At 39.9% G+C, this 23,615-nt stretch overlaps 1 protein-coding gene across 5 annotated transcripts in view; it reads left to right on the top strand.

The window, feature by feature from the left end:
• epha4a (eph receptor A4a) overlaps positions 1-22,772 on the top strand; it is a 67,125-nt gene extending 44,353 nt beyond the window's left edge. The window contains exons 5-18 of one of the 5 annotated variants that reach the window (XM_052129298.1): positions 91-426; positions 2,083-2,207; positions 3,534-3,693; positions 5,123-5,234; positions 11,784-11,842; positions 12,093-12,206; positions 12,362-12,547; positions 17,551-17,612; positions 17,708-17,917; positions 18,111-18,287; positions 18,382-18,575; positions 19,582-19,777; positions 20,316-21,223; positions 21,606-22,772. In XM_052129298.1, the coding sequence (XP_051985258.1) occupies positions 91-426; positions 2,083-2,207; positions 3,534-3,693; positions 5,123-5,234; positions 11,784-11,842; positions 12,093-12,206; positions 12,362-12,547; positions 17,551-17,612; positions 17,708-17,917; positions 18,111-18,287; positions 18,382-18,575; positions 19,582-19,744 (1,898 nt within the window). In that variant the 3' untranslated portion in view covers positions 19,745-19,777; positions 20,316-21,223; positions 21,606-22,772. Of the gene's footprint in view, positions 1-90; positions 427-2,082; positions 2,208-3,533; positions 3,694-5,122; positions 5,235-11,783; positions 11,843-12,092; positions 12,207-12,361; positions 12,548-17,550; positions 17,613-17,707; positions 17,918-18,110; positions 18,288-18,381; positions 18,576-19,581; positions 19,778-20,315; positions 21,224-21,605 lie in introns of those variants that run through there. The other 4 variants (XM_052129296.1, XM_052129299.1, XM_052129297.1 and 1 more) reach the window with 4 other exon arrangements.
• The last annotated feature ends 843 nt before the right edge of the window (positions 22,773-23,615 follow it).

The following is a 23,615-nucleotide window of genomic DNA, read 5'->3' on the forward strand; positions in this document are numbered from 1 at the left end:
CAAAAGTAAAGCATAAATCATGTGTGTATTTGCTCATAATATCTCAGAGCTGTGGTTTTTCTCATATTTCTTAACTTTCTTTTATCTCAGAGCCCCCCTCCGCTCCTCAGCACCTGATTTCCAATGTGAACGAGACTTCTGTAAATCTGGAGTGGACGATCCCAGCCTCGTCCGGCGGCAGACAGGACCTCAATTATAATGTTATATGCAAGAGGTGCAGCTCAGATGATCAGCGATGTCAGCCCTGCAGCAATAGTATCCATTTTTCCCCGCAGCAGCTGGGCCTGCGAGCCACCCGGGTTTCTATAAACGACCTGCAGGCTCACACTAACTACACCTTTGAGATCTGGGCCGTAAACGGGGTCTCTAAACAGAGCCCCGGACCAGAACAAGCAGTTTCTGTGACTGTTACCACCAACCAGGCGGGTAAGTATGTTTATATGTGTGTGTTCACATTTTAATAATACTAAACAACTGTCTGTGATGGTAATAAAGCACTTCCCATCTGCTGAAAATTATGGTCACACAATTATTGCATCATTAAAGACCCATAAATGACATCAAATTCCCAGTTTACTTTCCTGTGCTGAAATATTTTCTATTGAAACCAAAATTTCAAAAAAAAATTTAAAGCCAGAGGCCTGTAGTTCATGTCACAGCCATGGACCATGATATTCTACTTGCTATTCATTCTTAACAACATTTTATTTTCTATTCACCCCTGAGTACAGGAGGATTCATCTATTTTTTTATCTGTTTTTGCAGAAGAAAATGTACACATTTTAAATGTGATTAAATGTAATAGTAAAAATACTATTACATTTATATATATATATATATATATATATATATATATATATATATATATATATATATATATATATATATAATATAGCAGAAGATAAAAGCCACAAAACACTGGCATAAATTCCACAAAAATACTTTTTTTTGTTAATGTTGTATTTAAATACCAGAATGATGTTCTCATGTGATCTGGTGTAAGGCTGATGTGTAGAATTTGTTCTTAAAGTCTTCAGACTCTGTAATCAACTTCCCCTAATTCTTTCTGGCCCATATGTGTCAGAATAGGTTTTTGTGACAGTAACCAAGCATATATCTGGATCAAACTGTGCATATGTGTATTTGTTGGCTGTTCTCATTTGTTTGTGCTGAGTGCACTATTAACTTTTACAAGGTGTTTAATTTCAGGTGAGAAAGTGTGAGACAGGAAGGGTCTTTTTGTCTGACTTTTGGGAGTGAGTGCATGTAGGCCCTCAGTAACAATTCCTTTGGCCTTCTAAGTGTCTTTCTCACCATCATTGTCTTGGTGAACTCTGGTTTAGATAGCTGTCACACCTTCAAACAGACTTTCACTCTTGAATGTCTGTTCTTGGTCTTTCTATATGGCCCAGTATATATCAAGCAGACCTTACCCAACAGCACTGTTTCCAGATCAGCTAAGATCAGCGTAATTCAACCAATCATTAGTGGTGCAATTCTTAATGTAAAAATCTAGTTAATTTAGAAGTACAGTACCAGTATATTAAATACTTATCTGCTTCTAATCATAATGTTCTTCAGCAACGAGGAATTAAGCCAGAAATGTTCTTGGGCCTGACTTAAATTTCCCTTGGCAAGTGTAAAGTGTCATTGATAAAGCCCTGAAGATGACAGATAAGCATGTACTTGCTAGATGGCTACATTAGTAGACATTTTGTAGAAACAATGTGGAATTATGAGAGTATTGGAAGCACTGGCCCAATTGTGTATCGAAAATTATAATATAATGGCACATACATATAGGTTACATCACTTTGCCAATACAACAGTTCTATGGGAGGTTGTGGGGCAGTTGTTTGCAATAACTGCTGCATTCGTCTTTGGGCACTAACCTGTGTAGCTTTCAACGTATAGTTGTTTTTCAGTTTTTCTCTGTGTGACAACACAAATATCTCCCCTCTCATAGTCCTTTATTGCTTTACGGAACTAATGTGTTTATGTTTCTCTGTAACAGCTGTATTGGGGGATTGGGGTCCTCCTAGCAACACTAAGCTCCTTCTCTTTGCCCTGTTCCTTCTCCAGCTCCCTCTCCGGTTACCACCATCCAGGCCAAGGACATCACCAGACATGCTGTGTCTTTGGCTTGGCAACAGCCAGAGAGACCCAATGGTGTCATCCTTGAGTACGAGGTCAAATACTATGAAAAGGTGAGATGAGTCGTGGGAAATGTAGTCACCTGTATGCTATGTTTTAGACTAAGGTTAGCAGCATTGGATGCTGGTGTGCTGGTGTCCTAAATAGGCTTATTACTAGATTAACCAGCAAGACTACCAACAAGATCACCAGAAAAACGATGTCGGTTGACTAGCTTCACCTTTAGCTTCAGTTTTTGCTTTTAAATAGTATTATTTTGTCCTGCTGAAAAAAAAAAACTGCTTACATCATCTTACACCGGTCTTATTTGGTCTCCCAGCCTGGTCAGACTGGTCTGTCAGCTGTTAGGTACTTTTAAGCTGATCAGGCTGCGAGACCAGCCTAAACCAGCTAAGATCAACTTAAACCAGCAAATTGTAGGATAGTTTAAGCTTGAATTTAAGTAGAAATTCATACTGGTCTTTTAGCAGTGATCTCAAACTGGCAGCATGTGATCAGGCCGTATTAGTTGTTGATATGCACCTTCGAATATAGTTTGAGATTAGCCGTGGTGACATCACACACTAACAGCATGAAGTCATGTATCGGGTGAGATGCTCACTGGACACTGTAGTCTAAGATGTAGCAATCAACATGCAGCCTTTACTTAAGTCCTTAATATGAGCAGTATGAGGTCAGGTGCAACCCAGAGAGCTGCATTTTAGTTCATAGCCAGACCAGACTCACTCACTCGCTCGGCTGGAGTCCAGTCAACTGGCGAGTCTGAACAGTATGGGGTGGATGACAGGGCTGGGTTGGAGCATGTAGGCTTTTGGATAGAGAGAGGATAACAGCGTTCTCCTCTCTCTTCTCCTGCTGTGTCTTCCTCTGGCTGACTGATTACAGATTGCAGCCGTGGTCAGATTCCTTTCCCTCATGCTCTGAGGTTTTCCATAAAAAACACACATTAGCACACACTTAAACGCTTTGACATACACACAAAACCAAGACGCAAAGTTTCTTGTTCTGTGCTCCAACAATTACAAGGCAAACATTAGGGGACATCGAAGAAAAAACAATTAAACGTAGTTTTCTTTGCTTGTTTTGGTTTAATTCGACAGCGTTTAAGTGGTTTGGATGTAGTGATGAAACAGGGGAATTTTGAACAAGCAAATTCAGGTTACACCCAAGGGAGAGAGTGAAAACAAAGATGGCAGCCTTGTTTTTGAACAATAAAGCAGCTGTTTTCCTACAAAAGCCTGGCTGTCTTTTCTTTGTCAGACCTTAAACAAATCCCTCTTCCGTTTTTGTTTGATCAGGCTTTGATTTCAAATAAAACAAACCCTAACGACCAATCCCAGTGGTTTGTTCAACATTTCTTGTTTCTCTCATCCAATCAGGATCAAAATGAGCGGAGCTATCGTATAATGAAGACCTCGTCCCGCATCGCTGAGATAAAAGGCCTGAGCCCACTCACTTCCTACGTGTTTCACGTACGTGCTCGCACAGCCGCTGGATATGGAGACTTTAGCGCCCCCTTCGAGTTCATGACCAACTCAGGTAAGTTCACATGTATGTGTGTTACTGATACGGCATTGCGAACCGACAATGGCAAGTCTTTGTTCACACAATTAGAGACTGGAGTGTGAGTTTTTGGGTGGATCACTCACTCATCCGGAAACTATTTCTCCAAAGTAACATAATTATAGCCTCCGTGTATGTTTTTCTTTTTTCTTTATGATAGTTACTTTGTTTGTTCAGTACAAAGTCACTGGTATTTTTAAAGGCACTTTAAAGTAAACTCTTAAAAGGTTGGAATGTTTTGGAGCTTTGATACAGGCTGTTTCAAAACAGTAACTTAAAAGAGGCAGGATTTGGGTATTGTTGATGAAACGGCATGTGTAACTCCATAATGATAAAATTCTTGATGAAAACAAAATCATATATTTTACCTTTTTTTATTTTTGCTGCATTAAATGGCATTAATTTCAACCCAAAAATGAAAATTCTTTCATCATTTACTCACCCTCATGCCACCCCAGACGTGCAAGACTTTCTTTCTTCTGCAAACTTTTTAAAGATTTTTAAAAGAATCCAAGAGCTCTCTTGGTCCCCACAATGCAAGTGAATGGTGATTAGATCTTTGAAGGCCTAAAAGGCAGAATAAAAATAGTCCATAAGACTCCAGTGGTTAAATCCATATCTTCAGAAGTGATGGTATGGGTGAGAAACAGATCAACATTTAAGTCCTTTTTACTAAAACTCTACACTTTCAATTTCACTTCCGCATTCTGGTGTTAAAGTGACTTTCACTTTATGTCATTTTTTAACATTTTGAGTTCTGGTCATCATTCACTTGCATTGTGAGGACCAACAGAGATGAAATATAATTTAAAAAATCTTTATTTGTGTTTTGCTCAAGAAAGAAAGTCATATACATCTGGGATGGCATGAGGGTGAGTAAATGATGAGAGAACTTTAAATTTTTGGGTGAAATATCCCTTTAAGAGGGTGAATTTTAAGATTTAAGAAAGGCAGACGAATTTAAATGGACATCGTTATGAGAATTTTTAGGTTTCCCATGGTCATGGAAAACCTGAAACTTTTAGATAATTTAAAAATTGTGTTTTCGAGGCCTTGAAATGTCATAGAAATGTGTAAAATTACAAAAGTCATGGAATATACAGGGAAAATGTATATAATAAATACAAAATTTTTCAGGTTATGCTCTGCTCTAAAATATTTAATTGCCAAATCCTCTTGTGTAGAGTAAAACTGGATTGCAAACCATTGTGATTTCACCAAATTAATTGTTAGTGAGGATTTTTGTTAATAAATTGGTTGAACTGACACAAATTGGTCAGTAATTCCAAACCATTGGAAAGGACTAGGAAAGGTCATGGAGATTCCTTGATCAAACATTTTGGGGAACCTAAATTACACACATTTCAGACAGCTAACTTTAGTTTATGAATCTTTTTCCTCTCAGTTCCCTCTCCTATAATCGGAGATGGTGCAAACTCCACCGTCCTGCTGGTGTCTGTAATTGGCAGCGTGATTCTGTTGTTCATCTTCATCGGAGTCTTCATCATTAGCCGCAGGTAGGCCACCTAGCTCAGCTGTGCGTCAGTAATCTCACAGATACTCTGCAACAGGAAGCATTCCTCCCTCTGTCCCTGTGGGCGTCTCCGTCACCTCACCCTATCTGTCATCCTCTATCAGTCTCTCTCTATCTCTTTATCTATCTGTCATGCCCCTGCTGTCTTTCTCTCTCCCTACCTGTCAATCAATCTCTTTTTGCTGGTTCTCACAGCTCTTCCTCCATCTTTTCCCCCTCTCTCTCTCTTTTTCCCTGTGGTGTAGCTGGTGGTATTGTGACATGCCGTTGGCAGCTCAGCCTGATTAGTCTCTGCTGTGCTGCTATGGGTCTCTGTGCCGTGTGTGCTGGAATTCATAGGAAACGTGTCCTCTGCTCGCCTTCTCAAGGGAGTCAGGGACACGCAGGAGAACGGTCGTGTGTGCGTCCTCATGTGTGCATACTTGTACTTGTGTGTACCGCACTCAATCAGAGCAGTTGTCATACTCCCACAGGCGAAATGTCACGGTTGATTTACCTTAATCAAACAACTTTTTCTTGTGTCAAACTCACTCTCGGCCAGCCACACACCTACTGCAGTTATTATCTGCTCTCAACAGACCACAGATATATTTGGCTGATCGACTGCCTCCTGTTTTTGTGTGAGCCTCCTTTAAAGAGTACCCATTGTCAAAAAAAAAACAAAAAAACAATGGAAATTGTCAGGGTATTTCAAAATCATTACATTCATGCCTTGAAAAGTCTTTGAAATGGATAAAATCTTAAGAAGTCATGAAATTTGTAATAGTGAATATATATTTTTCGAGTTATGCCAAGTTCTAAAATATTGAACTGATTAAAAACTGCTGTTTGTGAGTGTATTCTCTATAAAATTATAAAGTTGTAATATCCAGGCCTGGACTGATCAAATGAGATAATGAAAATGATAAAAGTATTTAAAAAATTATAAAATGATGATATCCAGGCCTGATAAAGTCCTGGAAGTAGATAAAATCCTGAAAAGTCTTTAAAAAGTTATACAAATGTCAATAGCGACTAGGCAATCTCTCTAAAATAATACATTTGTCATATCCAGGCCTGCGATTATAAAATAATATAATGATGATAATAATACAAATATAGCTGCAAGCAGCGATGGCGGGCCCAAGCCGGTGGCACCGCCACCCCCGTGCCTTTAGGGTTGCTGTGCACGATGGGCAATAACGTAACCTCGCTTTGACTGTCGAGAAGATGTGTGCTGTAGACCTTGCATCAGTGTGGGCTCTACAAAAGTGCGCATCGAGGGCACATATCAACCACAAAGTATGCGTGAGCACCCTTCTGATACCTAAAATGAAAAATGAGACACCCTACGGTCTCATGGAGTTAATGGACACATGAAATAAGTACACAAGACTGAAAATTCATATGAAGTGTGCCATTTGGGACAGGGCCTATGACCGTGAACCACAATAGTCACATCTATGAGGTAATTCAAATGTAGAATAATTTTTAATGTCATAGGATGTCATAGGCCAATATCTTTTGCAGCACTTAAATGTGTTAATCCAGAAGGCCAGTATTTATCTGGAGGTCTTTGTACAGGTTTATTAATGTAATTATAATTTACGCTTATGTGTTCCTATGATATGCAATGGAAGTACATTTTTATGTTTAACATGGGTGTATTCACAATACATAGCATACGATATCATATTTTACGATTATTTATCATTATGTTAAGTAGATCATTAAAGTTAAGATAGTAAATGTATTTATATATTTTGTAGTAGCTAATATAACAAGCAAGTACACTGTGGGCATTATGAATTATACCAATGGAGTCGTATGGATTGCTTTTATGCTCCCATTATTATGCTGTCCTTTTTATTCATAAATTAATTTCCTCGCCACGGCCAAAACGTTGGAGATATCAAAAATCCATCCGCAATGTAGCATCCTCAATGTCTTGACTTCATGCTGACCGAGTTTGGTGGTGATTGGATTAATTCTCTAGGAGGAATATATATAATTCCAGAGCATGTGTTTCCAAACAACCTATAATAGCCGACTTCCTGTTGGGCTGGCGTAAAACTTAGAGCACGAAAGTTGTTCGGCCCGATGAGATCTAGAAGTGTTCCAAGTTTCATATTATTACATGCAAGCATGTTTGATATATGGACCAAGTTTTCAGACCCCGTTCAAGGGGCGCTGTCGAGCCCCCTGCCACGCCCGGTACCAGCTTCAGCCCGGCCCCGATGGCTGCGGGTTCTGACCCGTGTGCAAAGTTTCAAGAGTTTTTGAGCACGTTAAGGGCCCCAAAAGTCCCGGAAACCTTGAAAAACAATATCTTAATGCAAATCTCACCCAACAGAAAACCCTCTCCTCCCTCCCCTCCCTCCCCTCCCTCCCCACACACACACACACACACACACACAGCATCGCAGGTCTGTCTGTCAGAGAGAGAAAAATTCAGAGAAATCCACATTCAAACCACAATATCTGACTTTCTGTTGGTCGGAGCTAATGACTGTAAATTAGAAAGTTGTTCGGCTCGACGAGAACAATATACACGCCGAGTTTTGTAACTGTAGATAGAACTAACTAAGTTATAACACACTTCATGTGTCCTTTTTAGTCCTAAATCAATTTCCTCGCCACGGCCAAACCGTTCGAGATATCAAAAATCCGTCCGGAATGTAGCATCCTCAATGTCTTGACTTCATGCCGACCGAGTTTGGTGGCGATTGGATTCATTCTCTAGGAGAAATATATATAATTCCAGAGCATGTGTTTCCAAACAACCCATAATAGCCGACTTCCTGTTGGGCTGGCGTAAAACTTAGAGCACGAAAGTTGTTCGGCCCGATGTGATCTACAAGTGTACCGAGTTTCATATTATTACATGCAAGCATGTTTGATATACTGGACAAGTGTTTGAATCCCATTCCAGGGGCGCTGTCGAGCCCCCTGCCACGCTCGGGTACCATCTTCGGCCCGGCCCTGATGGCCGCGGGTTCCGACCCGTGTGCAAAGTTTCAAGAGTTTTTGAGCACGTTAAGGGCCCCAAAACCTTGAAAAACAAAAATAAAAGCATTTCACTCATCAGCAAAATCAGCCCCCTCCCCCCAGACACAGAGAGACGTAGGGTCAGTGGGAGAGGCAGAGAAAATTCTCCAAAAAATCCACATTCAAACCAAAATATCTGACTTTCTGTTGGTCTGAGCTAATGACTGTAAATTAGAAAGTTGTCCGGCTCGATCAGAACAATATAATTACTGAGTTTTGTGACTGTGAGTTAAAGTATAAAACCAACCCCCTCACTTTTGTCAAAAGGTGGCGCTACTGAGCCCCTGCACCATGCCCGTTTCTGAAACTTTGCACATGTCTACTGGCTAATAAATGTGATGTGTCTGTCGAGTTTCATGCAATTTCAAGTATGCTAAGAGTCTAAAAAGCATCAAAAAAGAATATTCGAGTTTGAAGCATTGCCGCTGCAACAGTATCCAAGATATCAATAATCCTTTCACATGTCTACATCTGCCGTGTGTTTACATTACACACCAAAAGTTTTAAGTAAATCGGGTAAAAATAAGAGGGTGATTTCAAAGCATTTTGAAAGTGACACACTTCCTTCTGCCAGTTGGTGGCGCTATAACTTTGACTCACAATAGTCACATCCATGCAATCGGGCTCTTACAGCGAACAAACTGCTGAAGTTTCATCGAGATCAATTAATGTATGCAGAAGTTATAACACACTTCCTGTTTCTCTTTTCGCGCCATCATTTCGTTTCCTCGCCACGGCCAAACCGTTCGAGATATCAAAAATCCGCCGGCAATTTTTCATCCTCAATGTCTTGACTTCATGCTGACCGAGTTTCGTGGCGATTGGTGGAATTCTCTAGGAGGAGTATTTCAAATTCCATTGCATGCCTTTTCCAAACAACCCTAAATAGACGATTTCCTGTTGGGCTGAGGTAAAAAGTAAAAGTATGAAGGATATATGAAACGATGAGATCTATATGTGTACCGAGTTTCATATTATTACATGCAAGCGTGTTTGATTTATGGACCAAGTTTTCGGACCTCGTTCCAGGGGGCGCCGTCGAGCCCCCCTGCCACGCCCCGGTACCAGCTTCAGCCCGGCCCTAATGGCCGCGGGTTCTGACCCGTGTGCAAAGTTTCAAGAGTTTTCGAGCACGTTAAGAGCCCCAAAAGTGCCCCAATAGTCGTAAAAAAAATTATAATCATAGTCATCCTAACGAAAACAATAGGGCCTTGCCTTTTCAAGGCTTGGGCCCTAATTATAAATAATTAAAAAAAGATACAATTGTGATATACAGGCCTAGAATGTTACTATGATAATGATACAATTATAAAAAATGATATCCAGGCCTGAAAAAAATCATGGAAATTGATAAAATCTTAAAACGTAATGGAAATTCATGGAATTATTTTATAGTGAATATACATTTTACTATTTATGCTCGGCTGTAAAATATTTAATTGATTTTAACCTGCTGTTTCTGAGTGCAATCTCTATTAAATTATATTTAAAAAACTACATTTAAATGTCAGAAATCCTTACTAATCACAAGGGTACTGGATAATCATGAGCAACTTGAAAAATAATAGAAATTATTTGGTCAAAAGGTGTGGAAACCCTTCTTTTAAACAACATTGCACTTTCCCAGACCGATTTTAGAGACAGCTCTAGCAATGGTTGTCATTGTATCATTATCAGCGGTGATAATCATCTTCGCTTTCTCAAAGTCGCTGAAGAGCCGCATCGGCCTCTTTCACAGTGAAAATAACAATCAAAGCTAATGAATGACACTTTTGTTTTGGCCAAGCAGCCATTAAGCACATCCTCACTGGATCCCTTCAGCAGGAGACAAGACTACACCTCCTCAGTTGCTCTCACCTTTGCCCTGTTCTTCTTACCTTGAGGGGCACCAACCGCTCAATCGTAGAGGGGTAAAGGGAGTACAGCCTTGAACAAAGCCACAGGTTCCTCGATTTAGTACTTGGATAGAACACCAGCTAATCGTCTTGTTCCTAAAATAACGTGCACTGGGTGCTCTGGCTGATGGCAGGGCCTCATCCCATGAAGGCATGGCCCCCTGCAGGCATAGCTATTTCTAGCGTGAGCGGAGCACTCTGGCGTTAAAGCCTCCCTCCTCCTGTTCTACCTGTGGATATGCCCCTCTCCCTCCGTCTCTCCTTTTTCTTCCTTCACTAACCCTGAACCTTTGGGGCCTTTTTCAATGCCAGAATGAACTAGAAAAACAATAACAGCAGTTGTGCATTCCAGGTTTTTTTTTTACTAACACAGCCCCCATCTCTATATAAAGGCAGGTGACCCCATACACAGCAGGGAGTGTTTGTTAGGGCAGCGTCCCAGGCAGGATTGTTATCTGTTCCTTTGCTTTTGTTTTGCCCTCTGTGTCCATGCAAAAAGGTCACCAGTTGGCCCCAAGGGGTCAGCTGGTGATTGGGTGAAAAGGGAACTTTGAAGATTGCACATACTAGCACATTTATACTACTGTAGACAGTCAAAGAGGAATGTTTTAAGTGGAGGAGGTAGTTTTAGTCCAGATTTTGTTGCTGTTTTGGCCACTTGATGAGTTGTAATCTTTCGCGCTCAATTCCTTTACCTTATTTTTTCTCTCTCTTTTTTGCTTTTTCTTCATCTTCATCAAATATTTTAAACAGGTTTGTTTGAACGATCTGAAAAGTGGGGGCAGGGAGCATAATTAAAACATAAAATTTTGCAATGAATATTAATTAATTGATGTCTCATTCGTTCAATAGTCCTATTTGCCTATAGACTTTGGAAAGTGGGCACTAGCCATAGTATAATTACCGCTTACCTGTGCATAGTCCTTTTTCAGTCCACTACCAATGCAACTGGTTGGACTTACATTCTTTGTTTTACACGCCAGCTACAGTTTCATTTTCTTCGCACTGCAGCCAGGCAAAACAAAACTCTAAACTTACCTTAACTTTATAAAAGTCCCTCCAGTTACATATTGCTACATTCCTGATTTCAGATATAATGCCAGCAGTCTTGGATCATGAACAAACCTTCTCTCCACTTTGAAGGTCTACTCTCTTTGCAGCCTGACTAATTTTACTGCCCTAATTTTATGGATAAGGCTGAAAGGTCATTCAAAAGTTTGACCATCTACAGTGGCTTGGAACGGTATATGCCTTCATGTGTCAGCCCACCGTGTATCACAGATATACCAGATAGTCTGGGTGAAGAAATACTTCAGCTGTAATCCCAGAGAGAAAATGTATTTCTCAAAGGTTGCTCTTTCAGATCTCAGAGACTTTTTGGAGTACTCAACTTTATCTTAGATGTTTCTACTGAAATTTCTTGGGGAAAATGTAAATGGAAGCAAATGAGACATACAGTAAGAGCTATGAAATGGTAGCATAATTTGGATGGGATAGCCCAGATTATTTGGTATTTTAAGAATAATTAATAGTTAATTGAGACTTTTGATTACAATCTTTGGTAAATCTGAGCACATTTTGTGATGCCTCTCATCTCTATGTGTTTACAGGAGAAGCAAATACAGCAAAGCCAAACAGGACTCAGATGAGGAGAGGCATTTGCATCCAGGTAACGCAGCAATAAAAACACACAATGATGTATTCTCCTACATGTCTATATAGTTTCCGTTAAAGCAGAGAGATGTACTGTATATGATGTTATTTATATACTTTGAAGGACAGACAGAAGCCAACAAGAGAGAGGGAGGAGAATGAAAAACAGATGTTATATATTTATCATGTTGTCTGTCTGCCAGCTATTCTCCTTCTCTCCTCTCTCCAGCTAACATGTAATAACCTCTCTCTCCTTCTCCCCACAGGAGTCCGGATCTATGTGGACCCCTTCACCTATGAGGACCCCAACCAAGCCGTACGTGAATTTGCCAAAGAAATCGACGCCTCCTGCATCAAGATTGAAAAGGTCATCGGCATCGGTGAGCAAAAGACCTGCTGTTTCTGTCTGTCAGAGTAAATTTAGCCAGACCACAACTGTTAGACTAAAATGTAAGCGTACTGTTCCAGACAGGTCACAAGGGTCATTACGTACTGCAGACATTTTTTATTCAAACTATGATTTTTCTGTTTAAAGGAGAATTTGGGGAGGTGTGCAGCGGGCGGCTTAAGATGCCTGGAAAGCGAGAGATCTGTGTGGCCATAAAAACCCTCAAAGCAGGATACACTGACAAACAGAGGCGGGACTTCCTGAGCGAGGCCAGTATCATGGGCCAATTCGACCACCCCAACATCATCAGACTGGAGGGAGTCGTAACTAAATGTAAAGTACCAATTTCCTTCCAAAACTGCAAAATCTGTACATTATTCCATACCTTTGCTGCCAGAAAAATATATATATACATTCTATCCTATTTTAATGCCATTCTACCATTTGGTAGAGTTAAAAACATATGGATAAATATACACGTATTACATATGCTTCTATGGTAATGTAGGATGTAATAAAAATGTTCAAGATTGGTGGAACCAAATGTAAAATATATTAATCTTCTGTTGAAAATCCCATTTTGATCCACTAGTAATCTCATTATTGGAAAGATGTGTCCATCTCAATGTGTATTCACAGCCCTGGTAACCACAGCCTTTCATCCTGATTTTTTCTTACATTTGCATGTCTTTTGCAAATCATGGTTTTGTTGATCTCACAATTAAGGTGTGTTTTACCATCTGCTTTTGTTTTTCATGAAATTCATTTCACAAACTAATGGTTTTCATTTAAACTTTTTGCTTTGCAGCACACTAAAATCCTTTGCTTGGGAATTGGAGCACTTTGCTCCTACATTTTTTACCATTGATGCCTGCCTCCTGTTTGCATCTTAATGCCTTTTGGAACCGTGTTCAAGAAATGACGCACTCCCCATTTTTTCAAATTTTATGGAAATCAAACATGCCTATTGAAAGTCACCCTTACCATTACAGAAAGGATTCTTGGCTGCTAGTCAGACCCAACATCAAACCTTTTAATATGCCATTATTGATTGAAAGTTGACTCTCTCTTATGTATAGTTGAGAAACCCTCGACGGTGCAGTTGTATCTGGCTCTCAGCCGGCATAACAGCTTATAATATTCTGAGAAACTGGTACTGTACATATGTGTGTGTGTGTGTGTGTTAGTGGAGAACCCAGAGCTGCGATTTGCATTTGTAGGCTTTGCATTCGACAGCTGGACTGAAGAACACCCTTAGTGTCTCCTCATGGTGATGGCTCATTCACTGTCAACCAACTCAGGATCCCTGGGGAGAAACTCAGCCACAGAAGCACAATGATGAATATGTTTTTTGAGTTGTTTTGGTGGGTGAGGGTTTCTTTCATATGATGGGGATTCTTCTTACATGTGACCATACCACTGAGTGACATCTTACCTCCAGACAGCCCTGGCAAATTTCTGTCCTTTCTTTCATGTATTAGTGAAGACAATGCCAACAGATGGGTTAGAGAGAGAGCAGTAGTGAACAGAAAGTTAAAAATGTCCTAAGGAAGTTATTTTCTCATTTTAGAGAGCATTTGATAGGACAAAATCGATGTAGTGCAAGATGAGTCATCAATATGTTTGGTCTGTTTTCACGAAAGGGAAGGAATTTAAATTTAAATACATATACGGCGATCAGCCACAACATTAAAACAACCTGCCTAATATTGTGTAGGTACACCTAGTGCCACCAAAATAGCTCCAACCTGCATAGCAGAATAGCATTCTGAGATGTTATTCTTCTCACCACAATTGTACAGAGCTGTTATGTGAGTTATCGTAGACTTTATTATTTCGAACCAGTCTGGCCATTCGCTGTTAACCTCCCTCATCAACAAGGCATTTCCATCCACAGAACTGCCTCTCACCAGATTTTTTTTGTTTTTGGCACTATTCTGAGCAAACTCTAAAGACTATGTGTGAAAATCCCAGGAGATCAGCAGTTACAGAAATACCCAAACCAGCCCGTCTGGCACCAACAATCATACCGTGGTCTAAATCACTGAGATCACATTTTTCCCCATTCTGATGGTAAGATGTGAACATTAACTGAAGCTCCTGACCCGTATCTGCATGATTTTTTGCACTTCACTGCTGCCACTTAATTGGCTGATTAGATAATCGCATGAATGATTGTTGGTGCCAGATGGGCTGGTTTGAGTATTTTTGTAACTGTTGATCTCCTGGGATTTTCACACACAACAATCTCTAGAATTTACTCCAAATGGTGCCAAAAACAAAAAACATCCAGTGAGCGGCAGTTCTGTGGACAGAAATGCCTTATTGATTATGAGGTCAACAGAGAATAGCCAGACTGGTTCGAACTGACAAAGTCTACGGTAACTCAGATAACCGCTCTGTACAATTGTGGTAATAAGAATAGCATCTCAGAATGTGGATTGGCACTGTTTTGGCGGCATGAGGGGGACCTACACAATATTAGGCAGGTGGTTTTAAGGTTGTGGCCTATCGTTGTACGTATACACTAAAAGGGAACTTTGTGAATATTTAGGATTACACAAACCTCAAAGTTAGCATACACACATGGATTAAATACCACACAATTTTAAGTAATTTCTTTCATAGATTAGTCATTTATTTAATTAATAGTTTTTGCCTTTTTTTTTCAACAAAGTTATTGGTCTATTTACATGCTAGTGAAGTAATATTAAAGATTACATCCATCTTTAAGGTAATACAGCATTTGAAATACCAAGGAACATCTTAAAAAATTGCATTGGGATGTAAAATATTTTTAATCTTTAATTGAACATTATTCCAGAAAATTGATACGTTAGGGCAAATTCAAAATGTATTAACATGCTCATAGTTATGACTACACAACCTCCAGCATACTGAAGAATCACTTTTAACAGTCTTATACTGTAGGTAGCTCAGTGAACACTATTATAGTGTTGTTTATTAGTAGCAGCCCTTTCCATAATCCTCAGCATGGTTGAAGTGTCTCCAGGATAACTGTTGTACAAACAGACAATGGCAGCCCTCTCCTCGCAGCCTATGCCTCCAACAGGGCCAATTAAACCTGTTAAATAAATTACTAATGATGTAGATATTGTCCTAAATATATAAAGACGAAATGCCCCTAAGCCTCGGAGAGAGTGAGTGAGAGAGGATGGCAGCCATCTATGCAGAAAGCATACACAGACGGGCATGGTGGGCGCAGTCTTTTACGCGCTGGCACTAAATGCAAGATTGTATTTGCATAATGAAGGCACCGCTCGAACATTGAAATGATTCCTCTGAGGTGAAGTGCGTATGTGTGTACGCATTTATGAGCGGCTCTGTGTAGGTGTGTGGGTGTGCGTGTGCCATTGTCCTCTATTGTAAAGTCCCTGGGCTCTTTTCTTTCGGCTTTATATGAGGGGCCTGCATTGCCATAGAGATGCCTTGTCTCTGTAGTGACTGGCAGGTAATGTGGGAATCCAGCCCTGATAGCCTCCAGCAACGGCCGCATTCAGTAAACAAACCCACACAAAAATCCCACTTGCAAACAGGAGCGGAAAGTACGTGATGGGGGTGTGTGAGAAAAGGGGAGGGGCTAGAAAACTGGTTCTTTTAGTGCGTGATTAGGAAGTGTCATTCAAACAGACCAATGTGTGCAGGTATGCAACCACCAAAGACATTGAGGGGGGATGTGTCCCCCCAATATTTATAATACTGGTTGCTTAAAATGGGGTTTTCAATGACTGATTCTGGAGGTTTAGATTTGGTTCCACCTTATATTGAATATTTGGTAACATCCTTGCCTGAATGTATACAACTAAAAAACGAATTATCTTCTATACATTGATGCACTATAGGTAATAAATCAGTATTTGACAAGTCTGTACTTTTGCCTTTGTTGAATAAAATCATTTATAGAGTCAAACCATGTAAAAATTTAGTTTCTAAAGCAGAAAATTGGTTCTGAACCCTGATTGGTTCAGAGTATGTCCACATCCACACTAATAGGTTTTTGTTTGAAAACATATTGATTTTGCAACGTCTTTGCCTCCACCGAATACAACGCTTTCCATACCTGCATACTTTGGTAGGGTGTTCAAAGTATGCAAAACGTCCCGTTTTTCCCAGGACAGTCCCGTATTGAAGTACTTTTTCTAGTGTACCGACTTATTCTGAAAAAAAAAGTTTTTTCCTTTATTTCCCCTCTCCTATGTCTTTAACTCCTAAAATGTCTTTATCGCCTATGCAGCTTTCTCGGTCACTTGAGTATTCTAATCAAAAGTAGCCAAGGATAAAGCTAGTAAAACCAATAAAATCACACCGTGTTATTTGAAGTACATGATTGGATTAAACAATCCAATCACAATCCCGTATCAATAGACGTCCAGTTAGTGAACTGATTGAAGAGCACACAGTGGCTGGAAAAATGTCAAGGAAGCGTGCATGTACATTTAATGAGGAACTTCAAAAAGAGTTTACATTTCTAAACATTGAGTCACTGACAGAGCCTAGTAAAGTGAGGTGTGAGATTTGTGGAGCTCGCTTTTCCATCGCCCATGGAGGCGCACGACATCGCGCTACTTGTTCATACAAAAAAGTATGTGGATGCTGCTAAAATTAAGTGTGCCACACCAAGTTGTAGCAATTTTTTTTTGAGAAGCAAAGTTCCGAATCTGATAAAGTGCATGCAAGGGAAAGACTTTTCTTATAATTTTCTTGTGCACGGCCATAGCTTTTCACATTCATGACATGAGAAAATTCTTGTAGGCCAGGCTGGAGGAATCATTCATACCCTCTGACATTAAAAAGCAGTTGGATGCCCTGGTTGAAGCTGGTGACATACGAGCGGATGATTTCTTTTGTGTAGTGAGAAACTTTTATTCAGCATTGGTGGATTACCTCCAAAATTGGAGCCGCTCATTTGAGAACACAGAAAAACTTGTGTGGGCCCTACTGAGAGACATCCTAGAGTGAAGGCAATACTTTTTGTACATCTTAATTTTGGACTAGACTGCTCTGCAAGCGCACTGAGAAAAATTGCTGCCAGGGAAAAGTTCAAGGTGACAACAGTTACAGATGCTGATGCACCCTCTAATTCGCATTGATCTGTGCCTAGGAAAGGATACAATAATTTTTCCTTTGAGTTAGCTGTCCCATTTTCCACAAGCTGGAATCTGGTCACCCTACACTTTGGAAAACAATGATGTTAGGAGACTGAAAATGTAGTTTTCAAAGGAAAAGGATTAGCATAAATTAATATAGTGGCCTAAGAGGAAACGGCATTTGAACTGGAAGTTATACATATGTAAACTTTTTATTTCTCTGTGCAGGCAAGCCAGTTATGATCATCACTGAGTACATGGAAAACGGATCCCTGGATGCTTTTCTCAGGGTGAGCCCATCCACTTTTCCTTTGTGCCAGTCTTTTGGTTTAAAGTATTGATTTAAACATAATTTAAAAATGATTCTTTGCTCTTCTTTCTGTAGAAGAACGATGGACGGTTTACGGTAATTCAACTGGTTGGCATCCTCCGTGGTATTGCTTCAGGGATGAAGTATTTGTCTGACATGAGCTACGTCCACCGTGATCTGGCTGCACGCAACATCCTTGTCAACAGCAACCTGGTGTGTAAGGTGTCTGACTTTGGCATGTCTCGAGTTCTCGAGGAAGACCCAGATGCTGCTTATACAACCAGGGTAAGCATAACAACCATTGACACTGAAGCGTTTAACCTGCATGCATGTGGCTGCTTTGCTTATAGGGAATGCCATTATCTTTTCAAGTAGTTTAGATATAGATACTAACCCCAGTATTGTGTGCTGAGTGTATGTGCATGCGTGTGCGTGTGTGATTAACCTCCATGCATGTGTTTGCTATCTCTTTTGGAAGGAATTAACAGGAACCTATCAATCGCAGGGTGGCAAGATTCCCATTCGATGGACCGCACCCGAAGCTATTACGTACAGGAAGTTCACCTCTTCTTCCGACGTGTGGAGTTACGGCATCGTCATGTGGGAGGTGATGTCATACGGAGAGCGGCCGTACTGGGACATGAGTAACCAGGATGTAAGTGTCCCATCAAACAAGGTTATTTCAGAACTGAAAGAAGACTACGTTTTTGTTTAACTTCCTGTTTTTGATGTATTCCTGTGTGTCTAAGGTGATAAAGGCAATTGAGGAAGGTTACAGGCTGCCACCACCAATGGACTGCCCAGTTTCTTTGCACCAGTTGATGCTGGATTGCTGGCAGAAAGAGCGAGCCGAGAGGCCGAAGTTTAGTCAAATAGTCAACATGCTGGACAAACTGATCCGGAACCCCAACAGCTTGAAAAGAACGGGGGGAGAGATTGCAAGGTATATCCTCTGTCATATGCAGTGGGGTCCAAAAGTCTGAGATTACACTGAAAATGTAGGATTGAAAATAAAATAAACTGATTATTTATAAACTGATAGTGCAGTCCATACTAGCATTTTACATTAATAATTTAAGCAAAAGGGGGACATACCAAACATTTTGACCAAATACTGGAAGAAATGTATGTTTATTTCTGTCCTGATAATATAATTTATAATAAAAATTTTTTGTTAAAGGTATATTCCGGGATCAATACAAGTTCAGCTCAATTGACAGCATTTGTGGCATAATGTTGATTACGGCAAAAATGTATTTAGACTCGTTCCTCGTTTTCTTAAAAAATTTTTTTGAGGTTACAGTGAGACACTTACAATGGGAGTGAATAGGGCCAATTTTTGGAGGGTTTAAACACAGAAATGTGAAGCTTATCATTTTATAAAGCACTTGCATTAATTGTTCTGTTAAAACTCATGTAATATCTGAGCTGCAAAGTTGTTTAAATTGTCATTTGTGTGACAGTTTAAGGTTTTAGGGTTGTTGACCTTACATCATCATGGTAAAAAAGTTGTAAAACTGGCTGCAATTTTACACTGAAAAGGTTAGAAAGTGATTTTATTACACTAAAATTGTAATAAAAAATTGTTTTTAAGGCAAAGGCAACTTGTATTGAACCCGGAATATTCCTTTAAACCGGAAAATTCCTGAAACATGCTAAATACCTGTAGATGCATTTTGACTTATATTCTCAAACTTTAAGACCCCACTTTACTGTAAGTCTCATTTTTACAGGTGATGGATTGGAGTAAAAGCATTTTGAGCTGTGGCACATAAGTGCATGTTACATGCATGACTGGCGCTGGTATATAAACATGTTCCACTAAAGTGATTCATACACCTATAATGTCTTTTATAGTTACTTCATAAGTTGTTAAAAAATGGGCAACAGAGATCCAGCCCAATCTCTTGGGACTCTTAGCTCACTGTAAGTCTCTCTTTCTTTTGTAGACCCAACACCACCCTCCTGGAGCCCAGCAGCCCAGAATTTACTTCTACCCTGGGCTCAGTTGCCGATTGGCTACAGACCATCAACATGGAGCGTTACAGAGACAACTTCACAGCTGCTGGTTACACCACCCCAGAAGCTGTGGTCCATATGACACAAGAGTGAGTCACATGAGCAAATACTGGGCTCTCTTAAAGGGTTAGTTCAGTGAGAAATTATCATTCATTCACCTTCATGCTGTTCCAAACCCATTTGACTTTCTTTTTTGCAAGGAATACAAAAGGAGATATTAGGCAGAATGTTAGTTTCTGTCACCATTCACTTTTATAGTATTTTAGTTCCATACATTTGCAGTCATATGGGTTTGGAACAAGATGAGGGGAAATAAATAATGACAGAAGCTTAATTTTAACTATACCTTCTAGATGTTAGGAGACTTTGTATATGTGTATATTGGACATAAAGAGATTTGAGCATGCTTTTGATTAATACAAGACAAGGAAAAACAGCTATTAAATCAGCACTCAGGGATACACGGTCTTGACATATGGGTTCTGTAGACACATTTCCGTGCAAAACCCCTGTAGATGTCAATCCATGAGACAATATTACTTTGGCATGCAAATGTACAGCCAAAATTCTTAGATTTTGTGTCACTTTTCTGTTTGCAGAGAGCAAATTAGAATAAAGTGACTGCCTGTTCTCATTCCCTCTATCTTGTGTTTTATTGAAACAGAGACATGGCACGGATAGGGATCTCCTCTGCCGTACATCAGGATAAGATCCTCAGCAGCGCGCATGGAATGCTGTCCCAGATGCAACAAATGCAAGACAGGATGGTTCCTGTCTGAACCCATGGGATCGGAACAGAAACTCAAAACATACTTTGGACTTAATTTTTTTTATTTTGGTTTCTAAGAAAATCCACTTACCTCATCCATGCACTTGAAAAAAAAAAATTTGGAAAATGAAAGAAAAAGCAAAATAGCAAAGTATTTCAGAGGAACGATACAGTCCTTTCCTTCAATAACGCCATCTTTGCACTTTGAGAGAATTGAGAGGATTGTCCCATGCTGTACTGATGCTCTGGATACAATTTTAGGAAGCTTTACATGGGTTCCTTCATTTCAATGACACTACGAAGGGGTTTATCTGGTTCTTTCGATTGTTTTATTTTGTATGTATGTGTCTGTAAGTATGTGTATAAATAGTACTGGATTTTCTCGTCCGATACTGCCATTTCACAGTTACTAGAGTCAGCGGCACATGGCAGATATTATGCACTATTTAGTGCACTTGTTCTGGTGAATTCGGAGAGGCATTCATCTTCCCGACGTCCACAATGGAAGACACCTCCGGGCCAGTTCTGGAAGGTCTTCAGGTCTCCCCACCCTCCCGAATGGAATATCTGTCTCATACTTCTCCACTTGGCTGGGATCTCATGCGCACCGGTTGGAATAGAAAATTCTGCCTTCGGTTTACATCTCTCTCCACCTCGGTCTCCACAGTCCCCCTTTTCTCACTCTCCCGCTCCATCTACGTCTTCCTCACTCCTGCCCTTGTCTCCTTGTCTCGGGAGACTTTCGGCGGGCCGTGAAATCAACACGTCTCACTTACTGGAAGTTCCATCATAGCTGATCTAAGGTAAGCACAAAGTAACAAGTCTGACCCAATGTTTATGAGTTCTGCTCTACTTCCCCTCAGTTCCCTGCAGTTATTTATCTACTCATTAGGTGGGATTAGAACCAGCTCCAATGAATATGTAGGGGGTGGGGGGTATATTGGCAGAGCTTTGTGCCATTTGATGGGATGAGCTCAAAATGAAAACGGAGCCAAAAATGTGCAATTTGTTTTTCTCATGCTCCCCAGCAACAGAGCAAACAGAACAATTTTTGTTTTCATACTTCTAGGATTACTTCAATTAATGCTGTATATCTGTACGAGTCCTGGTCTGTATACTGTATGAGCTTTGAATCCCAAATCCTAATAATTTTCTCTTCTCTTCTCTCTCTCTGTCTCTCTACAGTGTCACCTTCATACATCTGCTCCATAGCGATATCCTCCATGAAACTCCAGCGCAGCCTCAAATCAATGACAGTTGCAATAACTACATTTATCCAACACTAGGACAAAGGACTTTAATTCCATAATGCCTGCCGAATGCCAAACGATTCAGAAATGGGAGTCCGAGAACAAATGACGAACAGCCAGAGGAGCATGCAAGGGCCCTTCGGTTGTCTCCTAAGAGATTCAATGAGAGATAACAATGATACATTATTTTTTTTTTTTTTTTTTGGTCTCACTTGTGCACAGTTTGTACACATTTTGACAAAATATCTTCAAACTCTTCATTCTCAGAGCAGTGTTTGTTTTCTCTAAAAAGGATGAGTTTGTTTGAGAAAAACTCATGATGTGTGCTAAAACAGAACTCTTGAGTTGTGGCTAAACGTTGGAGATAAGCATACTGGAGTAGTTTGCTATTTACGGCAATCCACTGCTGTTCTCTGCTTCTTACGCCAAGACTGGGGATTGTCACTAAAACATGCAAAAATGTTTGGGCCTTTTGACTCAAATATGAATGAGTTAAGCTAATTTGAATGGTCTGCAAGATGAAGTGGACTGCAAGAAGAGACACATTATTTGTACATAAAATAAACTTATTACAGGAATGTTTATAACAAAGGGGAAAAAACTCTTAACATTTCAAGTGTTCTCTGTTTCACGTCAACCTGACTCATTCCGTCCAGAGACTCTTTTATCTGAGGGGGTTCTGTTAATGCAATGCATTCTCATATGAAAATCCTCTGTTTAGACCTTGAATATGTTTCTTTTTGTCATTCTTTGTTTATCCTTCTATATTCCCTCCTCAATATTTGGTGTCAGCCTTATAGGACCTGTTTGGAATATGCAATGAATGTGAGAGGAGAGGAATTCAATAGAATGTACTGTGCCAAGTCTCTTAATGAAGTTTATTTTGGAGAAACACACTAACAAGTAATTTTTCTCAGCTGATCTAGGCATTTAAGTTTAACATTGTGCATAATTGTGTCAATACTTTCATTGTTGTCTTCCATTTTTTATTTTATGAATTTAGGTACATGAAACCTGTCATTTATTTATGGTCTTTTTTATCTAGTTTGTAAATTGTAAAATAGAGCTATGAGAGAAATAAATGATTGCCAAGTGCATTGTAATTAACATCTAACATTATTTATGTGAGTAATTCACTTGAGCATGCTAAATGCTAGAAAGGTTAGCCGTCTGTCGGTTAGGTGGATGAGACCGTCTAAAGAGGTATTCTAACATGGAGAGAAATGTATCCACATAAAGTGCCAGCTAAGAGTGAGAGGGGACAGTTGGCTTTGTGTGACGCTGGTTACATATTACATTTTGGCAGCTGTTGAAATGAAATGATGGCTTGTGGTATAAACAGGTTTGTCTGTCTTTCCAGCAGCATTCAGATTATTTAGATTTTCTCTACCCTGAACTCCTCGCCTCTTTCAGTCAAAGCATGAAGTCAGTGTTTTGTGTAAACGCTATCGCTGATTGTGAGTAAAAGCAGCTTGGCAGGGAGAACCAACACATTAAAACATAATATAACATAAACAAAAAAAATAAAAAGAGCAGAAATGGGAAAATTCTCCCCCGAAGAACGATTTCAACAATCAAACCATATTATGATGAAGCGGCGGCAGAAGAGGAGGCGACTCTCTCGCTCAGCGCCTGCGTTTCGTCAGCCTTTCTTTTTTCCTCCCTTCCTTTTTTTAAAGCTTTTTTTCCTGTCCTTTCTGCACTATGAATGGGCCGTAATACAGCCGCTTTGGCATGGTACGCCTGCTTAATCAGTAAACATCTGTTTCCCACAGACGTCCCAGTCACGATGAGGGCTGATTGTGGAAAGCCTTTGATAAATAAAGGAGGATAAACCGTAATTTTAGAATCCAAGAAAACCCCGCCGTGAGCCAAGCAATGTTTTTCCTCTGGCAATCATTCTAATGAGAGATGCATTCATTATGCATGTATTTAGACACCAGTC

The sequence above is a fragment of the Xyrauchen texanus genome, chromosome 6 (assembly GCF_025860055.1).
Source record: "Xyrauchen texanus isolate HMW12.3.18 chromosome 6, RBS_HiC_50CHRs, whole genome shotgun sequence".
Taxonomy (NCBI): domain Eukaryota; kingdom Metazoa; phylum Chordata; class Actinopteri; order Cypriniformes; family Catostomidae; genus Xyrauchen; species Xyrauchen texanus.